This window comes from Salvia miltiorrhiza, chromosome 5 (assembly GCF_028751815.1).
Source record: "Salvia miltiorrhiza cultivar Shanhuang (shh) chromosome 5, IMPLAD_Smil_shh, whole genome shotgun sequence".
NCBI lineage: Eukaryota > Viridiplantae > Streptophyta > Magnoliopsida > Lamiales > Lamiaceae > Salvia > Salvia miltiorrhiza.
The window spans coordinates 33,861,065-33,882,211 of NC_080391.1; the positions used below are offsets into that span (position 1 = coordinate 33,861,065).

Sequence of the window (21,147 nt, forward strand, 5' to 3'; positions counted from 1 at the left end):
ATATGATGAAAATAAAAAATCATAGTCGAGTTATTTTTGTAAATAAGTGTTGGCTATGAGAAAATGAGAAAATAAGTTGGAGTAGAGGAACTTTTTTTGGGGGGAGTTTATAAGCTCTTAGAGCTTAATTTTAGCTTAATTTTATGCTTATAAACTTTTTAAGAGCTTATTTTGTCAAACACTTTGAAAGAGCTTATAAGCTGTAAAACAACTTATACCCTCTTAGTCTTTCTTAAGAAGTCATTATCCACGAGAGCGCGTCCTATTAAAAAATTAATTTCAAGATTTATTCGGAATACTGCAGTTTACTTCACATCGTTCTAACTGTTACCAAGAAAATTGGTTAAGGAAAATCAGTAAATGAAATAAATTATTAAGTTGCATCATAAATTTTTTAAGAAAGAAATAAATGCAATGAGCTGACCCACGACAGAAAGTGGCAATCTTTTTATGTAATGAACAACAATGATTTAGAGTCGTATTAGGTCAACTTCACAAAGAAACATCTTTTTCAGTCTGCACGTTCAGATTAAAAGTTAAAGAAAGCAAGGCAATCGTGTAAGTTAATGTTATCCCTTTCATATTTGTATCTCTGCATATGGAAAAGAACTATTGAAAAAGCTTTGACTTTGGGATTCTGGATAAGCATTTGAATACTCTTTGCATACATTCAAGTGGGAAAAAAGGGCACCATATAATAGATAAAATAACTGGTTTAGATCAAATTTGTTTTGGAGCACTAACTTTTAGTCAATACTACACAGCTATCCTTTTTTTCCATTCTTCTCATAATGTACAGCAGCTTAAACTATATTTATGCTTATCCTGTTTGTTTTAAAGTAATTTTTGGAGTTGTTGGAATCATTCAAAAGGCAAGAATCAACTAACCGAAAGAAAGCCAATATCATAAGAGAAACTAGCACTAACTAAATGGTCTAACCGGTCAAATATAAACATATTATCAGGAATTGATCTTTTACCTTAGTTGGTGTATTTCTTCTTGCTACTATACACATTACCTATTTTCCTGAGAGCAATTCATAGGAGACAAATATGCAATAGACTTAGAAATATTTATGGAAGTTATCTTAAAGCAAATTTCTATTAGAAGCAAAATAGTTTCCAGAAAAGAGCACCTACAATAGTGTGATCAACAAATATAAGGTCTTTCAGGAAGAAAAAAAAAGAAGGCGAAATGTGCTAATTGGAACTTTATGATGTCTGAATGAAAACAAGCTCTATGAGAGATTATGATTGAAAGCTAGTAATTAATAGGCTGAGAGTGAGCACCACGTTACATACATACCTGTGCTTCTATGATCTTTGATGTGGGATGAGGAGACGAGATTCGGCCCAACTATATTTAGTCAGGAAGAAGAGGTAATCTGTTGACACTGCTAGCAGACCCGTTTGTTTCACTGTTTAGCTCATAAAAGTTTTCAGAGTTGCTAGAATCACCAGCTTCTTTTCCTTCAGAGTCTCCATTGACTGTACTCTGTAGAGGAAGGATCCTGAGCCGCACACCAAGCTCAGAAACAATTCTTTCTGATTTGAGATTGTATTTACGAATGAGGTCCTTCTGAAGCAGTAGTATATTTAATGAGCGGGGAAGCAGATCAGCAGGCTCTCCCTTCGGGATTACTCTTTGCTCGATAGCAATTCTTGCTTCCTTTGTAGTTGGAAAGAACAACTCTTTTCAATCAATAACTTACGCCATTCCAACTCAAATAAATAAATAGATAAATAAAAATAAACCGACTCAAGCTATTTCAAATAGCAAGATATTAGCACAAAGAGGTTCAAGTCAGTCCTGCTTCGGATATTATGTTAGTTGCCTTACAAAATGCAACTAATACATAATTCTTGGTACAAGTTTCTCCCATTAAGCTGTAGGTAAAAGTCGCAAAGAACATGCACAGCAATAGATTAAGTTGGCCAGTCATTTGTTATGCATGTATCATTTCATTCATTATATTTCAATAGATTGTACAACAAAGATATGTGCAATATACTTGACCAGTAAAACTGTTTTTTCCCTCTATAAATGAAAAATCATTGGTAGGCTAAGTGTACCTTTAAAAATACCAATCACATCACCACCACATATAGCATATAGCACAAGGCACAAACTTTTTTGAGCCACATATTTCACACAGTGAGGTGGGATTTCTCCTCTTTTCTAAATTACCTCCAAAGCATCAATTTTCTCTGAGTCATTTTCCTTAGCTTCAGATTCATAAAATTCAAAACCATCCGCATAGTCAGACATTAAAGCTTGTATGATCCTCATTATCTGAGCCAAAGAGCTTGTCTGCAAAAAGGAAAACAGCACATAGATAATAAAGCAATATATAAAGAGGAATAAAATATTTACTAAACAAAACATGACACAAGGCAACAACCTGCTGATTTATCCCATTCAGTAGGTACTATGTAACATAATGAAAGGAATGTTAAAAGCTAAATGACCTCAGAACTTACCTTGATGACATAGGTAGGAAGGCCTTGAGATCTTGCAGCAGCTTGTAGCCGAGAATTCTTTTTGAGCTTGGACTGCAAAGCTATTAACACATCTGCTTCGCTGATGTTGTCGGTAAATTCAATTGTATCATCTATCTTCAACTGCTTTATCCCTTGCATGATGCTTGCCTCTGATATCTACAAAACTGCTTGCCTTTAAGTTACCCATCCACCAGTGTCTAAGAAGTGTCTAGCAATTATTCTACATGATCAATTCATGGACAGCAATTTATCACCCCATTGCCAAATTATTTGTTTTAAGAATATTAAGGGGAAAGCCTGCCTAGGAAAGTGCATGCTTACTGCGGTGCAATATAACGTGTTTTAATTATTTCACCTCAGTGCAAATTTAGATTCTGAAAATATGCTGAGCTATGCTAAGCAATCTTTACAACCCATATATTTCTAGAATAAGATAATTTCCCTCTAAAGGCCAGTTTTCCTTATACCTATACATATGAGGAATAAATAATCAACTAATTTTCACCAAGACACTTTTTTAAGTTAAACTTCCAGCCTTCCATGTTTTGGACAAGAGAATATTGTATTGTTCTGCAGCAGAAGAGTGAAAGAAAACCCCACAGTATCCGCATTATCTCTAGCAAAGTAGCAATAACGCAACTTTTTAAGTTCAACAGCTACGGATATGAGTCATGAAAATTTTTACACTAAACACTTCAAAAGATGTACCAGCATTATGATCCATGTTTACTAATCTCTGTAGTCTCCCCCTCCACAAGTAATTGCATCATTTATTTCAACACAGCAGCATTCATTTTAGGGTTAATAGTGTTTTATGTCCCGAACTTTTAGCATTTTCCATAAAATGTCCTGAACTTTCATTTTCTCCTAAAAAATCTCGAACTTTCAGTTTTTTCCATAAAATGTCCCGCTATATAAAATTCAGTGACGAAAAGATGATTTAACTCGCCGAATGAAATACTTTGGGGACCGTCATTGTTGAAAAATCATATTAGGAACCAACATTGTTTGAAAACGTTGAAAGTTTGGAGTTTTTTTATCATCTTTTCATCATCGAATTTGGTATAGCAGGACATTTTATGGAAAAAACTAAAAGTTCGGGGTTTATTAGAAGAAAATGAATGTTCGGGACATTTTATGGAAAATGCTGAAAGTTCAAGACATAAGACACTATTAGCCCTTCAATTTATCACCACCAACAATGGTGCAGTCCTCCCACCATTCCCTTCTCCATACATAGGGGGAAACAACACAATCATGCTGGCATAAATATTACTCCGTCCACAAGTAACTGCATCATTTATTTCAACACAACAGCATTCAATCCATCACCTCCAATAATGGTGCAGTCCTCCCATCATTCCCTTCTCCATACATAGGGGGAAATAACACAATCATGCTGCCATAATTACTCCCTCCGTCCACGAAAAATTTGCCATCATTTTCTTCTCGATCCGTCCACGAAAAATTTGTCACTTTCATTTATAGTAGTAGGGTCCACACAACTTCATTCACATTTAAAATGAACCCTTTACTCCAATCACATTTATTAAAACTCGTGCCGTCCACAATGTGACATATTTTTTGTGGACGGAGGGAGCATTATATAAGCCCCAAGCCCCTGTAACATCCACAAACTAATTTGTGGCAGCACCTGGCGTTCAATGGTTCTTCAAATGAACTCACAGCTTCGCGTAACTAAATGCAGCTATTTTGGACTTTTGGTCATGATATTTCCTCGGATCCTCTAAATTCAACTGATGTTATATACATTGGTACAGTCATACAATACAATGCAAGGAAAACTGTTAGAAATATATGGGGTTTTATTAGTATTGTATATGGGTTATATAGCTTTCCTAATATAGATAGATCTCTTATGTATATATATGCTATTGGTGTACAGGAATAAGATATTGAAAATTCTCCCCAATTATGTTTTTACGTTGCTCTCCTACATGGTACCAGATTGCATCTGGGGTTTGAGATTTAGGAATTTTAAAAAAAATTCAGATTTGAAAATTAGGGTTTACCCAAGCCGCCGCCGTCCATCTTTGATCCAGCCCTTACCGTTCGGCATCTCCAGTACCGGGCGGTGCACCGTCGTCCGGTGACCTCACGCCCGAAGTCCGGCTGCTAGAAGCCGCACGTGTGGACCCCATGCGCCACCAGAGTCCGGCAGTCAAGCGGAGCGTTTCCAGCACGTGCGACGCCAGAATCTGCTCCGGCCAATCTCGTTCAACTTGTCTCGACATCCTCTTTCGATTCATGTACCTGTTTGGGTCAATACCTAGTTGGTGTTGGATTCCGTTTCGGTACAGATTCAATTTATGTTTGGAATATTATATCATTTGATTGATTTGGTATGGTTCACTATGTCTGGAGAAAAGCAAACTGTAGCAGTTGATGCTGTACCTGTGGCGACAAAAATCACAGAACACAAACTCAGTCTTACAAATTATTTGGATTGGCGTCAGACCATTGAACTTTATTTGTTGAGTGCCTCCATGGATAATCATATAACCAACTTTTGATACTTCTGAACAAGCTTGGCTTCAAGAGGATGCTCAGTTGTTTTTACATATACGAAACTCTATCAATAGTGAGGTGATTAGGATGATTACTCATTGTAGGACAGTCAAGACACTCTTGCAATATCTTAAATTCTTGTATTCGGGAAAAGGCAATATTTCTGAAATATATGATGTTTCCGAAAAAGGGGATAGACCGATTACAGACTATTTCATGGAGTTTAAGATGTATGAGCAACTCAATGTGCTACTTCCTTTCAGTCCTGATGTTAATGTAATTCATGCTCAGCAGGAGAAAATGGTTGTGATGAGTTTCTTAGCCGGTCTTCCACCGGAATATGAGACAGCTAAATCACAAGTTCTGATTCCAAAATTTCATCTTTGGAAGAGGCTTTTAGTAGGATTTTATGCACTGAATGCATGACTTTTGTCCCACCTCCTCTCAGCAGTGTTCATGTTAGTAGTGCTCCTGCCTATGGACGAAACAATACAAGGTAGCGGAAACAAGGGACAAAAGTTGACTCAACGGCAGTGGTCAAGTTCTGTAGAGTGTTGTTATTGTCATAAATTTGGGCATATCAAACAGGACTTGGCCGAAATTATGCAATAAAATGCTTCCTCCATCTGCTCATGTTACAGATAGTGGCAACCGTTCTAGCCCATCTAGTGACTCTATCACTATTTCTTGCAATGAGTATGCAAAGTTGTTACAACATCAGTGAATGACTCAACCACAATCGAATTATGTCACAGTTATTGCCGAGTCAGGTAAATCTAATGGTTGTTCCTCACCTTCCAACTGGGTCATAGATTTTGGTGCTACCTATCACATGATTGGTAACTCCACTTTGTTTTCTACCTTTCAGTCTCATGATACTCATTTCCTTGTTACTTTAGTTGATGGTTCGCAATCTCATGTTGTTGGATTGGGGACTGTCAACCCTACCTCTTCCCCATCTTTGTCTTCTGTTCTTAGTCTCCCTACACTCTCATTTAATTTGGTTTCCGTGAGTAAACTTGCAATATTTGTTTTTGTGTCTCATTCTTTCCTGATTATTGCTTGTTTCAGGATCTTGCGACGAAGAAGATTATTGGTGGGGGACATGAATCTGATGGTCTCTACATTCTTGATTCGGAACAAGCTTCATCAGTAGCATATACTGAAACCGTCACACCTATGGAAGCATATACTGGAACCGTCACTCCTATGGAAGCACACTATCGTTTGGGTCACCCGTCTCTATCTTCCTTGAATAAGTTGTATGTTGTAGTCTATAGATTGTGATCGAAACTCGGATTTTGTTATTTTGTTGATGATCATTCTTGTATGACATGGCTCTATTTGATGAAGAATCGTTCTGAGTTATTAACACATTTTGTAGTCTGCTGAAATTAAGACTCAATTTGGAGTGTGTGTGAAAATCTTGCGCAGTGATAATCCTAAAGAATATCTGTTTGATCCATTTCATAATTATATGGTGCACAATGGCATTCTTCATCAAACTTCTTGTCGACACACCATCTCAAAATGGTGTTGTCAAAAAAAAAAAAAAAAAAATAGGCATCTGCTAGAGTTTTGTTATTTACCATACAAGTTCCTAATCACTTTTGGACTAATGTTGTGTGTACTGCTTGTTTTCTTACCAATCGTATGTCTTCTGTTATTCTTCGTGGTGAGTCTCCATTTCATATTCTTTTTCCATCCAAGTCTGTGTTTCCTGTTGAGCCTAAAATATTTGGTAGTATTTGTTATGTTCAGGAAGTTAGGCCTCAAGTTACTAAATTGGATCCGAAATCCTTAAAGTGCATCTTTTTGGGGTATTCTAGAGTAAAAAAGGGTTGTTATCGTTTTTGTCCTAATCTCAATAAGTATCTTATTTCCAGTGATGTCTCCTTTTCACAACATATACCTTTCTCTCCTGACTCCACTCGTTCTCCTGCAGCGATTTTCTCATTTACACCGTGACTTCTCCGATTGTTTCTCCATCTGATTCTGCAAGGCCTCTGATCATACACACTTACTCTCGTCGTCTTTCGCCTTCCGTACCTGCTACTAGTGAGTTGGTTCCAATGCATCTACATTGTGTCCCATTCAACCAATATCTTAAACGACAGATCCTTCTTTAAGTGATGATCTTCCTACTGCTCTTCGAAAAGGTAAACGTTTGTCCCCTTCTTCTCAAGCTTTTGTTGTGTATCTATTCCTAAATCTGTTGAGGAGGCTTTGGCTCGTCCCGGTTGGTGTGCTTCCATGATTGAGGAACTCAATGCTTTGCTGGGTAATGGACTTGGGTTTTGGTGGATCTTCCTCTGGTAAACGAACCATTGGTTGTAAATGGGTGTTCACTATCAAAGTTAATCTTGACACCTCCATTGATCGGTTGAAGGCTTGCTTTTCGCCAAAGGATATGCGTAGATTCATGGCGTTGATTACCGTGACACTTTTTCTAGTGTTGCAAAGCTTACATCTATCCATTTGTTAATTTCCTTGGCAGCTACTCATCATTGGGCCTCGCACCAGTTAGATATCAAGAATGCTTTCTTGCATGGTGTTCTTAATGATACTATCTATATGGCGCAACTGTCCAGCTTTGTTGCTCAGGGAGTCTCATAAGGTGTTTGTATGGTTTGAAAAGAGGCCACGTGCATGGTTTGGTAGTATGTTCACTCGGGCTATTGAAAAGTTTGGCATGAAGAAGAGTAAATTTGATGATTCTGTTTTCTACAAACATTTTATGAGTGGTGTTATTCTATTGGTTGTGGATGTGTTATTACTGGTAGTGATTGTGAAGGGATTGTATCGCTCAATGCTTTCATTCATACTCAGTTTAATACTCCCTCCGTCCTTGAAAATTGTGATTTTATTACTATATCGGTACGTCCCTGAAAATTGTGACATTTCCTTATTTGGCGAGTTATTTGATGTTCCTGGTAGATATAGAAGATTGGTTGGAAAGTTGATTTATCTTAGGATAACATGTGATATTGCTTATCTATAAGTGTGGTAAGTCAATATATGTCATGACCAACTGTTGATCATTGGAAGGTAGTGGAGCAGATTTTGTGCTATTTGAAGGGAGCATCTGGACGTGGAATTGTTTACAGTGATCATGGTCATAATAAGATTGAGTGTTTCTCATATGGGCAAGGTCAACAAAGGGTGGAAGATCTATTGTGTCTTCTATGGAGGAAACTTGATTTCATGGCAAAGCAAGAAGTAGAAGGTGGTTTCACGTTCAAATGCAGAATTTGGATATCGAGCTATGGCTAAAACCGTGTGTGAGATACTATGGGTACATAAGTTTCTGAATCAGATAGGGTTGAAGGTCCCTATGCCAGCCAAGTTAATCAAGCTGCACTTCACATTGTTTCTAATCCGATTTTCAAGAATGAACCAAACACATTGAGATTGATCGTCATTTTGTTTGTGAGAAGATTCAAAAAGGACTGATTTCTACAGGATATATGAGATCTGAAGATCAATTAGGAGACATCTTTACGAAGGCTCTTAATAGAGTTAGAGTTGATTATCTTTGTAACAAATGAGGCATGATTAATGGAGCAGCTTGCGGAGGAAATAGATGGGCTTTTATTAGTATTGTATATAAGTTATATAGCTTTTCAAATATAGATAGATCTCTTATGTATATATATGCTATTGGTGTAGAGGAATAAGATATTGAAAATTATCCCCAATAATGCTTTTACGTTGCTTTCCTACAGAAACCATGCAAAGCATCCCCTCTTCTATGTGAATGTACCAGCATGTTCATTTTCATAAGCTCGAGATGTATATGAGACTATAGTAGCCGAATTAGCTACCTGGTAGATTTTGATCCAAGTTATATAAACAACCAAACATTCAATTTGTCCACTTGTAAGCCAGTTTATCACTCAGCACAATAGTTTGGTAATCACGACCACCATAGACTTGACGGGCGTGACCTCACAGCATTCTCTTCATGGCACAAGATGGATCAGAAGCACACATCTGGCTGGGATTCCCATGGTGGCGCCTTAGCGACAGGGGCCTAAAAGCAAGATTTTGTCTAGAGGCATTTCTAATTATTAATGTTCCGGTTAGGAGTTCACCACAAGAATATTGCACTTTTATGATTCACTTTGTCTATATTAGATGGATTATACTTAGATGGCCTAGTTTATGATTCGTGGATTTCTCTCACTAAATCTTTTTAGAACTCCAGCACTTGCCCTATTACTAACCACAACATTGTTCTTGAGTGCCTTAAAAGAATTTTAGTAATACTAGCCCCTGCTTAATTTTTAACTTATGGCTGTAAAACTTTTCCCATCATTAGAATTAAAATGGTAAAAACTGACACATGAATTATTTTTTTGGTGAAAAAGCAAGACAAGTGAAAACATGGTAAGACTTCAAATTTCCATGAAACAGTGAAAATGATTTATTTTCTTTCAGGATGCTTGATTATAGGAAAATTGGAACTCAAATTATCCAGGAGACTATATATATGTAAATGATTCTTACCCCATAAAGAAATATGCAGAGATGGTCCTCATCTTTATAAGAATTCCCTTCTGAGGCAATTGCATCCTGGCAAGATGAATCATCAATCATTTCAAAAGTATCTTCAGTCCAACTTTCACTGCTCATCTCAGATAAATCAGGAGTTAATAAATTTGACTCCAATCCAGTTGTTCCGTGGTTCAACTTTCGGACCTCAAAACTAGGGTAGCGACCTACTTAAGGTAAAAGGAACAGCATATAAACTTGAGATGGTAGCAAAAATGAGAACTTGAAAGTAGAAACATCATTTATCATACAGAAAGGAACCAAAACCTGCAAGTATAGCATCTACTGTTGCTTCTAAATTACGATGGACTCGCAACTCTGCTTTAGAAATTATCTCCACCCCACAAGTGAAAGTTGATGGTCCTTTCCTTTCCAACACAGACTTTTGAACTCCTCTCCTACTTGCCTCTTCATCTCCCAGTGTGACACTCTGGGAAGCATTAACAACAGTGTTTTTATAGGACAAGATTTGTCAACTAAGATGTGAAAAAATAAAAATAACTGAAAAGGAATCATTAACAACTTTCAAGTATGAGAAACCTCCCAACTATGGTAGTGAAATTCATTAATAACTTTCAAGTGATTTTATAAATTCTTAAACATGATATTGTAAGGATAACTGCGTGATTGTATAGGAGAAAGGTGTGCCAAGAGCGAAAAGTTTATGGGGGCATTCTGTAGTTTGAGATGGCAGCCTATAGACGATTACCTGGTACATGATACAGAATTCTACATGATTGACACAATCTTTAACTGGTTCTATAGCTTTTAAAGAAAGTTAAGGATCTAACATTATTGATAAAGTCAAGCGCAAGGAGACTTCCAAAGCAAGAATTTCTCCATATTGTCACAATAAGACGCAAAATTGCAGTAACACAGAGTGAACACCGAGAATCCATCAACTACTCCACACACACAGACACACACACACACACACACACGCGCACGCACATTCTTATATATATATATGGGATGTGATCCGATGGTACAGGATTTTATCAGATTTCAAAACATTCATAGATCTTCGCATTTTTTGGATACCCACTACCTGCCATGACAACCCACTTTCTGTCTGACACTAATCCAATTAACTACGCAGGAGTTTCAAATCTGATGTATTTCGTGAGAAGAATACATTTCAGGCATCTATATAAAGAGTACTAGAACACCAGAATTACCTGCACTCCTCCAACAAGCATCTCTAATGCAGGATTCATCACTAAATTCTCAATGGTTACTCCATGAGCAGTTGCAACTAGTTGAATTCCACGTTGAGCAATTGTACTAGCAGCCGCAGCTTCAAGTTTTGTGCCAATTTCATCAATCACAATTACTTGTGGCATATGATTTTCAACGGCTTCTATCAACACCTGCCAAGTAATAATAAAAGATATGACCACATGCTAGTTAAAAATGCACTAGTTGCAATCTAAAATAGAAAACCATAAGAGATGTTAGGATTATTTATAGAATTTTATAGTTTGTTGGATTTGATTAATAAAATGAACGAAACTATAATGGATTTTTTTTCTTTTGTTAATGTTTTATTACTTGGGAACAAAAGACTGCCTTATATGAGGAAGCAAAATGCTGGAAACTTGAAGATCTCTATGCAGAAGGAAAGATATAAAGAAGTTCTCATGATGCATCTAGGAATCAGACAAGAAGGAAATAAATTTGCAAGAGGTTGAGTCCTAATACATTTGCATGACTTGCTTCTAAAGTTAGTTCAAGCTAAAACTAAAAGATGTCCCGGGGAGTTTGATAGTTGATACGGACAGAAGACCCATTGTATATAAAGCTCGAAGAACGTCACATAAATTTGATAGGTAGAGGAACCAGATTGAGAATCCGGTATGCTCGTACCTAGAGCGAAGAAACCTCGACCTGTTAGCTATATAATCAACCAAGAACCTCGGCATGGTTGAACGCCACAAGACCTTTCTCGAGAGTCTTGATAAGTTCTTAAGCAAATTGAAAAATTCTACAAAGAGAATTCAACTCACAAAGTAATTGCTAATATTCAAATATATTCAATTGACTGATAGATAACAAAAGATTACAAGTATTTATAGGCTGGACATTACCTTCTGTGAGCCCCCACGTGCACTAATGATCAGACTCATTTAAGACTCACAAATGCTAAACATAATGTTTGGACTCAAAAAGCCACTTATCAACACTAAGTAATAGAACTAAAAGATACTTCTATTGTTAGACACCAGAACTGGTCCGCTAGTTAGAACTGATAGGCTCGCCAGAACTCCAGTGACCAGCACTCCAGAAGTCAAAAGTCAAAACTGTTATGCTCGCCACAATGTCCAATGTCAGAAGTCCACAGATCAAAACTGTTATGCTCGTCACAGCTCCAAATGTCAGAAGTCCAAATGTGTGCTGCTCGGACATCTGCCGCCTAGACATACTCAGAAGCCGGTAGCCAAACCAAAGAAGCCATAGTCAATTGGGGCTTCTATGTAGAAGTTTGCTCTTCCACTTGATGAGGTTCACCAGTTCTGACCGAGAAGTCTGATCCCGGACTTGGCCCTTTATTTCCGCCAGCAGGAGCAACATGGCTTCCTTAACCTTCTTAGCTCCGCCCTCATAATTGGCCCTCCTTTAATGCTCAAAGGATCTGTCTTGTTGTCCGTTGACAGCTTGGTTGCGGCTCCATCAGAGTTATTGCTGTCTTTCATGTATTTTGTATTACACAATTGAGCTTCTCATTTCTAAGATTTTTGGGTTTTATTATCATTTATTTGAGTCTCTGCTATTCTCTTCAAGGAGTTAATCCAGTTGTTGGTCCATGTACAAACATCTTGAAGACCCAATCCGACTTCCAAGAGAAGATTCGGAAGACTCTTCATTTGAAGATAATATAAAAAGCAATAATGTGGACAAATTTATTATAGTTCAATGTATTATGCATTGATTTACAAAGGCGTGTGATGTAACCCCTAATCTACCTTCTCAAATACATCAGTAGGTTAATTAATAAATTATATCATAAGCATTTATTAGATTCCACAAATGAGTGTTGGTTATACAATAGCAACACCAGATCATGATGGGCCAAAAGTTATAGTTTGCAAAAATAGTTAAACTTGATACTTATAATTAAATTCCTTGAAATTAGATATCGAAAGAGTAAACTGGGGAAATTGGGTAAGAATAAGAAATCTGGAATCCCATCATCAGTATATAATGAGATTAGATCTGCACCATAGGAGATAAATACACAAGTCCTCTGCGATTGCTAATATTCTAGATATGAAGACAAAGAATCTCGTTTAAAATATTTCAGACTCCCCCTCCTTGAGGGCCGAGTGTTGCAGTTCATATTTTGAGAACATTACTACCAATATGCACGTACACGCACACACATTAAAATGAATGAACATTTGTTCATGGTGTAGTGACACAATCGACAATCGTGTCCAATTCACAACAGTATAAATTCGATATAAGAGATTAACTTCATAAAGGTGATTTGCATTTACCATTTTAATATTATGCATAACATATTTTAATTTAAAATTACATAACCATTCAGTAAGAGAATATTATGGAAAACTCTTTTCTTCAAGCAATAACACTGCAAATATTAAGAACTTTACATCATAAATTCATAATGGAACTAATTCATGCACATAAAATAAGCAGCAGCTAATTTAAGAACTCTTGCCATGTTGCATGATTCACTTTCATGTACCAAATTTGAACGAGTTATTCTATGACAGAATAAGCAGTTAATGGAGAGTAACATTTATCTCTTTACATCAATATTTTGTTACCATATTGATGATGCCATTCATGATTCTGTGGAAGTAGTATTCTTTACATTTCCCTTGTTTAATTTAGTTCATGAAATGATGAGAGCGGTATCCATACCTTATGTTGGACATCAGTGTGTGGGACTTGCATCCTGCGAGCATTGCCTATTCCTGAGTGTGGAATGTCTCCATCACCTCCAATTTCATTTGAGGTGTCAACAATCATTACACGCATCTCATACTCATTTGCAAGCATACGAGCTATGTCCCTTAAATGAAAGAACATATCATGCATTATACTACTGATAGTAGAATGTATATTAGATCACTGTCTATAAGGTTTGGTACAAGTAAGTTCCTTTAGAATATATAACCCACAGGTTCCAGATTTGTGCTCCCATCATCTAATAGTATACAAAATAAGATACCATCTAAACCATCTCTTCTTTATTGTACCATCCTCTGATTACATTAATCACACAAATCTGCTACCAAAACTAGCCTGCTCAATACTGTAAAATTCATAATGCAAACTTTTCAATAATCCCACAGTTATTTGGCGTGGATGGAATATGATTTGTCATCAAGTCTAAAGATTCTAAATTCTTGGAGGTAACATTATATTCTTCTTGAAATTTTCAAGTCCCACCAATCATCTCAAGTACAAATGAAACTATAACAGCTTATATAAAGAAACAGGACACGCGCCATTGTAATCCTCAAAATATGTTGTGACATGGGTGGATGTCAATGTATCATCATGCTCTATCTAATCATTTACAATGACATATAAGAACAAGGCTTTCGAAGTGGAATACTAATCATGGATTATACTTTATCTGACTACAGAAAGTAAGTTTATAAGGAACAAGAAGATACACTTATATTTAAAGTTCCAGTAAATATCATAAAATGGAATGAAACATTTTTATTGACTTAATTAAGTAAGCACTTCCCCAAAGAAATGATGAAACAAACTAAAAGTATCCCAGTACATGTAAATGGTAGAAAGAAAACCTCGTCTACTACACAATCTTTGTACCAATGTAATACTTGTGTTATAGCTTGATCCCCATTAGTCAAGATTGAAGATGGAACTTTAATAGAATGCAAAAGCCTATGACAGGCTATAAAGACCCACTCAGATACCAATTATATTACATGGCACAGAAACTTGATTAATAGAGAAGATCACTTTATAAAGACAAACCTTGCAACCTATTGGGCTTGAAGCAAGGTGTGATATGCATACCAAACTGGCTGAGAATATGTACAAATATTCGGAACCGACACAACTTCATCCAAAGTAAAACAACGTCAGGAAACTTATATTCTCTTCAAATGCAGAGGAAAGGTAGACTAAGATTAAGATAAAGTCCATTATTACAGTCGGTAGAAGAAAATGTGAATAGAGAACCAAAAGACAGCATAGGATGAGGCAAGGATCTGGCTTAACTGCGGATGAAGGCCAATACATCTCCGTCATTCCCCCCCCCCACCGAACTAGCTAGAACCTATCGCTTCGGGTGCTAATTATTTTTCTAATTTCTATTTCTGCACAATTTCATTTGTTCAGAGATTTTATGTCTCTTTTAAAGTAGATAGCTGAATGACAAGTATAGCCCGTAACAGACTAACAGCAGTCCCTTGGGCCTCTTCGGGGTATTCATGCCAAAATATCGGAATTGACATCAACAACTATTTTATTAAAGCAGCACCCCAGCTCAAGCGCATGCAACAAATTAGCATTCACAACTTAAAACTTATTAGCAGACATTCAGAAATGTTAACACAGAGTATAATCACAGCACTGTAATGGTCGATTCACACAGATGACAAAAAAAATCTAAACGATTTCACATTTATGTCTCACAATACAATGCAGCTGCAAAATTTTCTACTTATAAACGGGACTAAAAAAACCTAGATCACCTTTTGTAAATATATGCAGATACTAACCTTATAATTGTGGTTTTCCCCACCCCAGGAGGCCCGATAAGTAGCAATGAAGCACCATCTTTAACTAAATCTCGCAATAATTTGGCACTTCCAGACACTGCACGACCAACGCGACAAGTTAAACCAATAATTCCACCTTTCCTGTTTCTAATTGCGCTAATACGGTGCAGTGTTCTGCTAATTCCAGCTCGGTTATCAACTGCAAAGTCCCCAACCTGCAAAATGTAGCATTGGTATTAGCAATCTATAATACACATACGAATGAAATTAAGTAATCAAGATATGGAACTTGTATCTCTAGCAATACGTTTCAATATGTACTAATATCACTATGACAATTTGGAAAGCCTACAAAACTGTCAATAGAAATTCGGTATCCACTTACAAGGGAAAATAATAATCTACAATGACTTAACATTATTGTTTTCAATGCTTAAGTGAACTAAGTAGCAGAAATGGAATTAAAAGCCTACTTATAAATCCAAGAGCACTATATTCACCCTAGCTGATCCCATTCTTTATATCAACTGTATTGATGATAATGAAAAAAAAAAGGAATATGGATTCATGTACTCTAGCAAAAAAAATCAAGCTAAGCATACCTAACGTAGGACTACATTTATCCATAATCGGTCACAAGACTCACAACAAAAAATGCTAGAAGACAAGAAATTTTTTATTAAAGAAAAAAGATAAATAGTTTGTATATTGGCAGACCAACCGAAGGTTTTGTGTGTGAAAGAGAGAAATGTTTTTTTCATTAAAGAGTTAGGTTGGGTTTGGTTGTTAGTAAATGTATCTAACGCCCAATTCGACACGATATAAAACATGTAGCATCAGCAAATCAGCACGAGAAAATCTGAGAAAACAGAGAAATGGTTCATCAAACTGAAACAAAGCTGGAAAGGCTGAGAATAAGCACACCTGGGAGGTGGCATGTAGAATGTCCTCCATTGTAATCGGGTGATCCGACAGCACGAAATCCCCAGACGGGAACCGGGCCAGCGGTTTCCGGCCCAAGTCCATGATCACCTCAATCAAGTCATGGAGCTCAGGATGTTCGTTCACCCTGCGCCGCATCTCCTCCGGCAAAAGCGCCAGCAGCCGACCCAGTTCCACTTTGAATTCTTCGGCGCTACCCGTTGCATCATGAGGCGGCAATTGCGGCGCTGATGAGTTCAGAAGAGGAGAAACTCTGAGATTCCGGCCTTTGAAGCCCAGCCAGGAGAGTTTTCGTGTGGTGGGAATGTGGAAGCGGGTGTATGGGGTTGGAGAGGGTTTGAAGGGGAGATGCAGAGGGAGAGAGCAGCACTGGCTTTTTGGCGGTAAAATCAGCATGGGATTGGGATTTGGATTTGGGATGGTTAGGTATTGGAATTTGGGGGTTGCTAAAAGTTGTCCAGCTTATCCGAGTTTTGTGTAGAGGATTGATTGGGATACGAACCACTTTTCTTGTCTTTTTTCAGTTTTAATTAGGACAAAAGAATACTACATATTCGGCTTTATGCATTATGAAAAATAAAATATTACTCCACCAAAAATAATACTCCTTGCGTTCACAATTTAAAACCCACTTTGATGTGGACACAAACACGTAAACTAAAAAAACTGAAAAATGTGATGTGCATCTATATATATATAAAAGTAATATAAGCTCTATCCTACGTGGCGTAATAGAATCACTCTATTCTAATTTTCCTCCATTCTCATTCATTCTTATTTTTTCTAAATTTTTAATCAATAAATTTCTATATATCTAATTTCAAACCTATCATCAACAAATTTCTATATCTAATTTCTTATACATTAATTATATCCCAATCATGAAAATTTATATATTACTTCGTTAGAAGGAATCTAAATATGAGTACAATTGTAAATGCTATTTAACAACACATTCTAACTATATATAAAAGTAATATAAGCTCTATCCTACGTGGCGTAATAGAATCACTCTATTCTAATTTTCCTCCATTCTCATTCATTCTTATTTTTTCTAAATTTTTAATCAATAAATTTCTATATATCTAATTTCAAACCTATCATCAACAAATTTCTATATCTAATTTCTTATACATTAATTATATCCCAATCATGAAAATTTATATATTACTTCGTTAGAAGGAATCTAAATATGAGTACAATTGTAAATGCTATTTAACAACACATTCTAACTAAAAATGCGAAACTGAAAATATTGCCAAAAACATGAGAAAAAATTAATTTTTAAATATTGCCAAAAACATGAGGAAAAACTAATTTTTACATGACAACATATTCTAACTGAAAATGTGCAAATGAAAATATAACAAAAAAACATACAATTGTAAATATGACAACATATTCTAACTAAAAATGTGAAACTAAAACAGGAAAAACTATTTTCGTTAGAATATATGACAACATGACATATTTTAATTAAAAATATAGCAAAAAAAGAACAAGATATTTAAATTTCTATATATCTAATTTCAAACATATCATCAACAAATTTCTATATCTAATTTCTTATACATTAATTATATCCCAATCATATATATCTAAAATGAGTATTACAGTCCAATGAACCAGAAAAGCACGCAGCACACCAAGTGCTCGACGAAAAGACTGAATCGAAACTATAATCTTTATCTCTTTCTCTTAATATCTCTTTCTCTTAATTTTAATTATTAATATGTATTTGATCAACATCACAATTATTAACAAATTATAGATAGACTCAAATTCTTAGATAAATCCTATCAAAGGTAGAATTTTTTGTCAAATTCACAATCTTATATTTCATCTATAAAAAGGATCGGTTCTGCTTTCTTTCTCCACTGCTGTACCGGTTGGTAAGTTGAAGTTTCTGCTCTCTTTCTACGTAGAGGTATTTATTTAGCCCGTCGAAATTCGTTGATGTATTTATAAAGTGCGTAGAATTGTGTGAATCTGGTTTTAATGGAAACAAGTATATTTTTTTGATTTCTGGAGGTAGCAAAATCTATTGTTCTTACTAATATAGATTATCTATTTATTAGTCTACGTAATGATATTCATTCAATCGAATTGGTTTTATAAATAAGGAGCTGCATATTATATAAATATTTTTATGAATCAGCGCTATTCTTTACTTGCATTTTTCTACCAAGCGAGGAGGTGACTCAGCAAGTTTCTGATCGTGAAGTCGAGTTTTCAGCACAACCCGTGCGTTATTTTTCATTGTTTATGCTTGCCTTATTTGTGGGATTTCTGTTTGTGGGTCGTGTTGCGTGAGATCAATGTCTCTATCTGTGTTACCTATTTCAATGTCTGTCTTTTTCCTTTGCAAAATAATTTTCTTGCCAATCTGTCTTCAGTAAAAACATGCAAATATGTGGTTTTGGGGTTTTGTACTTCTCCTTTTGAACATACAGTATTAAAAGATAGGAGTATTTTACATTGTATAATTACAGCATTAAGTGGCATTTATTTCAGGTTCGTGCAGAGGTATCCTCCTACTCTCTCTCTAGAAAGTGTACTGTACACTACATTCTTTTTTCCTTTTCTTTTTTAAATTGGCTATGTAAAGAAATCAAGAAAGGCGCTTTTTTTAATAGGGAGGTTTCATCTTTGTTGTATTTCTGTTTGTGGGTCGTGTTGCGTGAGATCAATGTCAAGAGTCACTAGAAAAAGAGGTTTAAAGATTTTAGTATGTGATGAGAGTGGTCATACGCAAGACACAACAACTAATGTTGTGTATGGTGAAATTTTCGATAGATTATGAGGTAATTGCAAATTTAATATTTTATTCAAACTTTACAAATTTTATGTCATTAACGGTATTATTTAAAATATTTTTTTCTTATATTTTGCTAGGTTGATTTGATATGTGCGTGCTGCTTGTGATTGGAGGGAATAAAGGTACAATAAATCCCATCATATTTTTTCATGTTCATAGATAAAATATACTCCCTCCGTCCGCAATATCGTTTCCACATTGTGGACGGCACGGGTTTTAAGAAAAGTGGTGGATTGTAGTGGATATGTAGTGAGTGGAGTTTGGGTCCCACAATTGTTGTGAGTGGAAGTTTGTGGACCCTACTTCTATAAATGGAAGTGGAAACGATATCGCGGACGGACCGAAATGGCAAATGTGGAAACGATATTGCGGACGGAGGGAGTATTATATAAGGATGGTTGAGCCGGGTCGGTTTGGGGACGATGGTTAGGCCGGAGTTCTTGAAACTGACCTTCCCGCTCTTCTTTCCTTTCCTTTTTGTTTTCGTTTTAGACGAGTACTCTTTTTTCCTTCTACGGTATTTCCTACCGGGTTTTCCGTAAAAGGGTTTTAATGAGGCTCGGCCCTTAGTCTGTTTCTTTTGTACTTTCAAGGGTTTCTTAGGTTTTTCTTTTCTTTTATACATAATACCATTAGGATGGATATATTTCGTCTTTTACTGTATCATGTTTCGGCTTCATACTTTGGTATTTGCTTCTTCTTTTTTTGTTTTTTTTTTGGAGGAGGAGACAGAAGTTGATTTTTAAGCATCGAAAAATTCTAAAATCATCATAATCAGATTGGATTGGTGGAAGTGTCTAAAATTAGTTTATGAGTTCAGAGAATTGTTTGACTAAAAATATATTTAGTTAACATCTTTTACTTTAAAACAAACTTATTTAATGCTTTATTTTATTTAAAAAAATCATCAAATAAAAAATGTATTGAATAATTACAAATATTTATATATTTTCATTTATTCCCGTCGATTTTCGACGGGTTACAGACTAGTAAAATAAATATAAGGGTAGTGAATTAAGATATTAGATTACTTTTAATAATCTTTGATTAAAAAATTCCTTTTACTTTCCTATTTTCTTTATTTCAACTTTATTTTTATTTTCTTTTTTTCCATGTTTACTTTAAATTCCATTGATTAATTTTATTTTATTTTTCATTTCAATCTTTTTTTTTCATTTTAGTTTTTGTTTTTCTTTTGTTCCATGTGTCACCTTACTTTTTTTTATTGTGATGCAGCGCATTTTTCTTTTTCAGTTTTGTTCATTTTTTTTTTCAGATTCGTTCATTTTTTCTTTTTCTTTTTTAGATCAGTTCATTTTTTTCCACCTTACTTTTCGTTCATCAGTTCATAAAAAAAAATAGTCTCGCATCTCGACATCTCAGTACTCTCAATAGTGTTAAGACACTATCTCACAACATAAGGAAAAGTACCGGGTGTTACACGGCACCACATGTGTCTGTGTCTGTGTCCATCTGTGTTGGTGTATCAGGGGAGCGTAGGTTATGTTTGAGGGAGAGACAGTGGAGAGTGTTAGCGAGCTAGGGAGATAGAGGGCAGTCGGCCCGCGACTCTTCGCGGAGCAGAAGCCGCGACGGAAGATTTCAAGAGGGAGAGGGCGATTTTTGCGTGATTTTAGAATTTATTAGGGGAATAATTAATTCTATAATTAAGTGGGTTAACAAAAGGTGGGATAATTAATGGCAAAGGGTAGTAATTTTAAATAAAAAGCGAGGGTAAAAATGTACAAAAAGAAAAGTATGGCTTTAATTTGTGGACAAAAATTTAAGGGCGAGTAGGGCTGTCTCAACGAAGATGCTACAAGATGCTATATTTCTAAATATGGAAAAAATAAGGAATTTTAATTGCAGAATTACAATTAATTAATCACTCCCTTATTATCTTCTCTTCTACTTTATCACTTTATTATCTTCTCTCTTCAATTTTATCACTTTATTATCTTCTCTCTCCTACTTTATCACTTTTATACTACACACTTAAAACACTAATCTACAACTTCTTAAATCTCGTGCCGAAAAGAAATGTATCATCTTGGCTGGGACGGAGGGAGTACT

The 21,147-nt window shown here is 35.7% G+C and overlaps 2 protein-coding genes across 3 annotated transcripts; one reads left to right on the forward strand and one right to left on the reverse strand.

Moving 5' to 3' along the window:
• Positions 1-260: 260 nt before the first annotated feature.
• On the forward strand, positions 261-9,188 carry LOC130986923 (uncharacterized). Of its 2 annotated transcripts, XM_057910490.1 has the most exons (3): positions 4,150-5,801; positions 6,103-6,293; positions 6,977-9,188. In XM_057910490.1, the coding sequence occupies exons 1-3, from the start codon at positions 5,778-5,780 to the stop codon at positions 7,158-7,160; spliced, it is 399 nt and encodes a 132-aa protein (XP_057766473.1). In that variant the 5' UTR covers positions 4,150-5,777; the 3' UTR covers positions 7,161-9,188. The 2 variants fall into 2 exon arrangements, 1 of the variants encoding a protein (XP_057766473.1); XR_009089489.1 differs by lacking the exon at positions 4,150-5,801 and adding an exon at positions 261-558 and having other exon boundaries at positions 6,103-9,188.
• Positions 1,072-16,849, reverse strand: LOC130986906 (protein SEEDLING PLASTID DEVELOPMENT 1). The gene is made up of 9 exons (XM_057910448.1): positions 16,239-16,849; positions 15,315-15,529; positions 13,474-13,624; positions 10,764-10,955; positions 9,853-10,015; positions 9,541-9,752; positions 2,482-2,658; positions 2,189-2,311; positions 1,072-1,669 (listed from the first exon to the last, which is right to left on the reverse strand). Exons 1-9 carry the CDS (start codon positions 16,650-16,652, stop codon positions 1,364-1,366), a joined length of 1,953 nt encoding a protein of 650 aa, XP_057766431.1. The 5' UTR covers positions 16,653-16,849; the 3' UTR covers positions 1,072-1,363.
• Between the last annotated feature and the right edge of the window lie 4,298 nt (positions 16,850-21,147).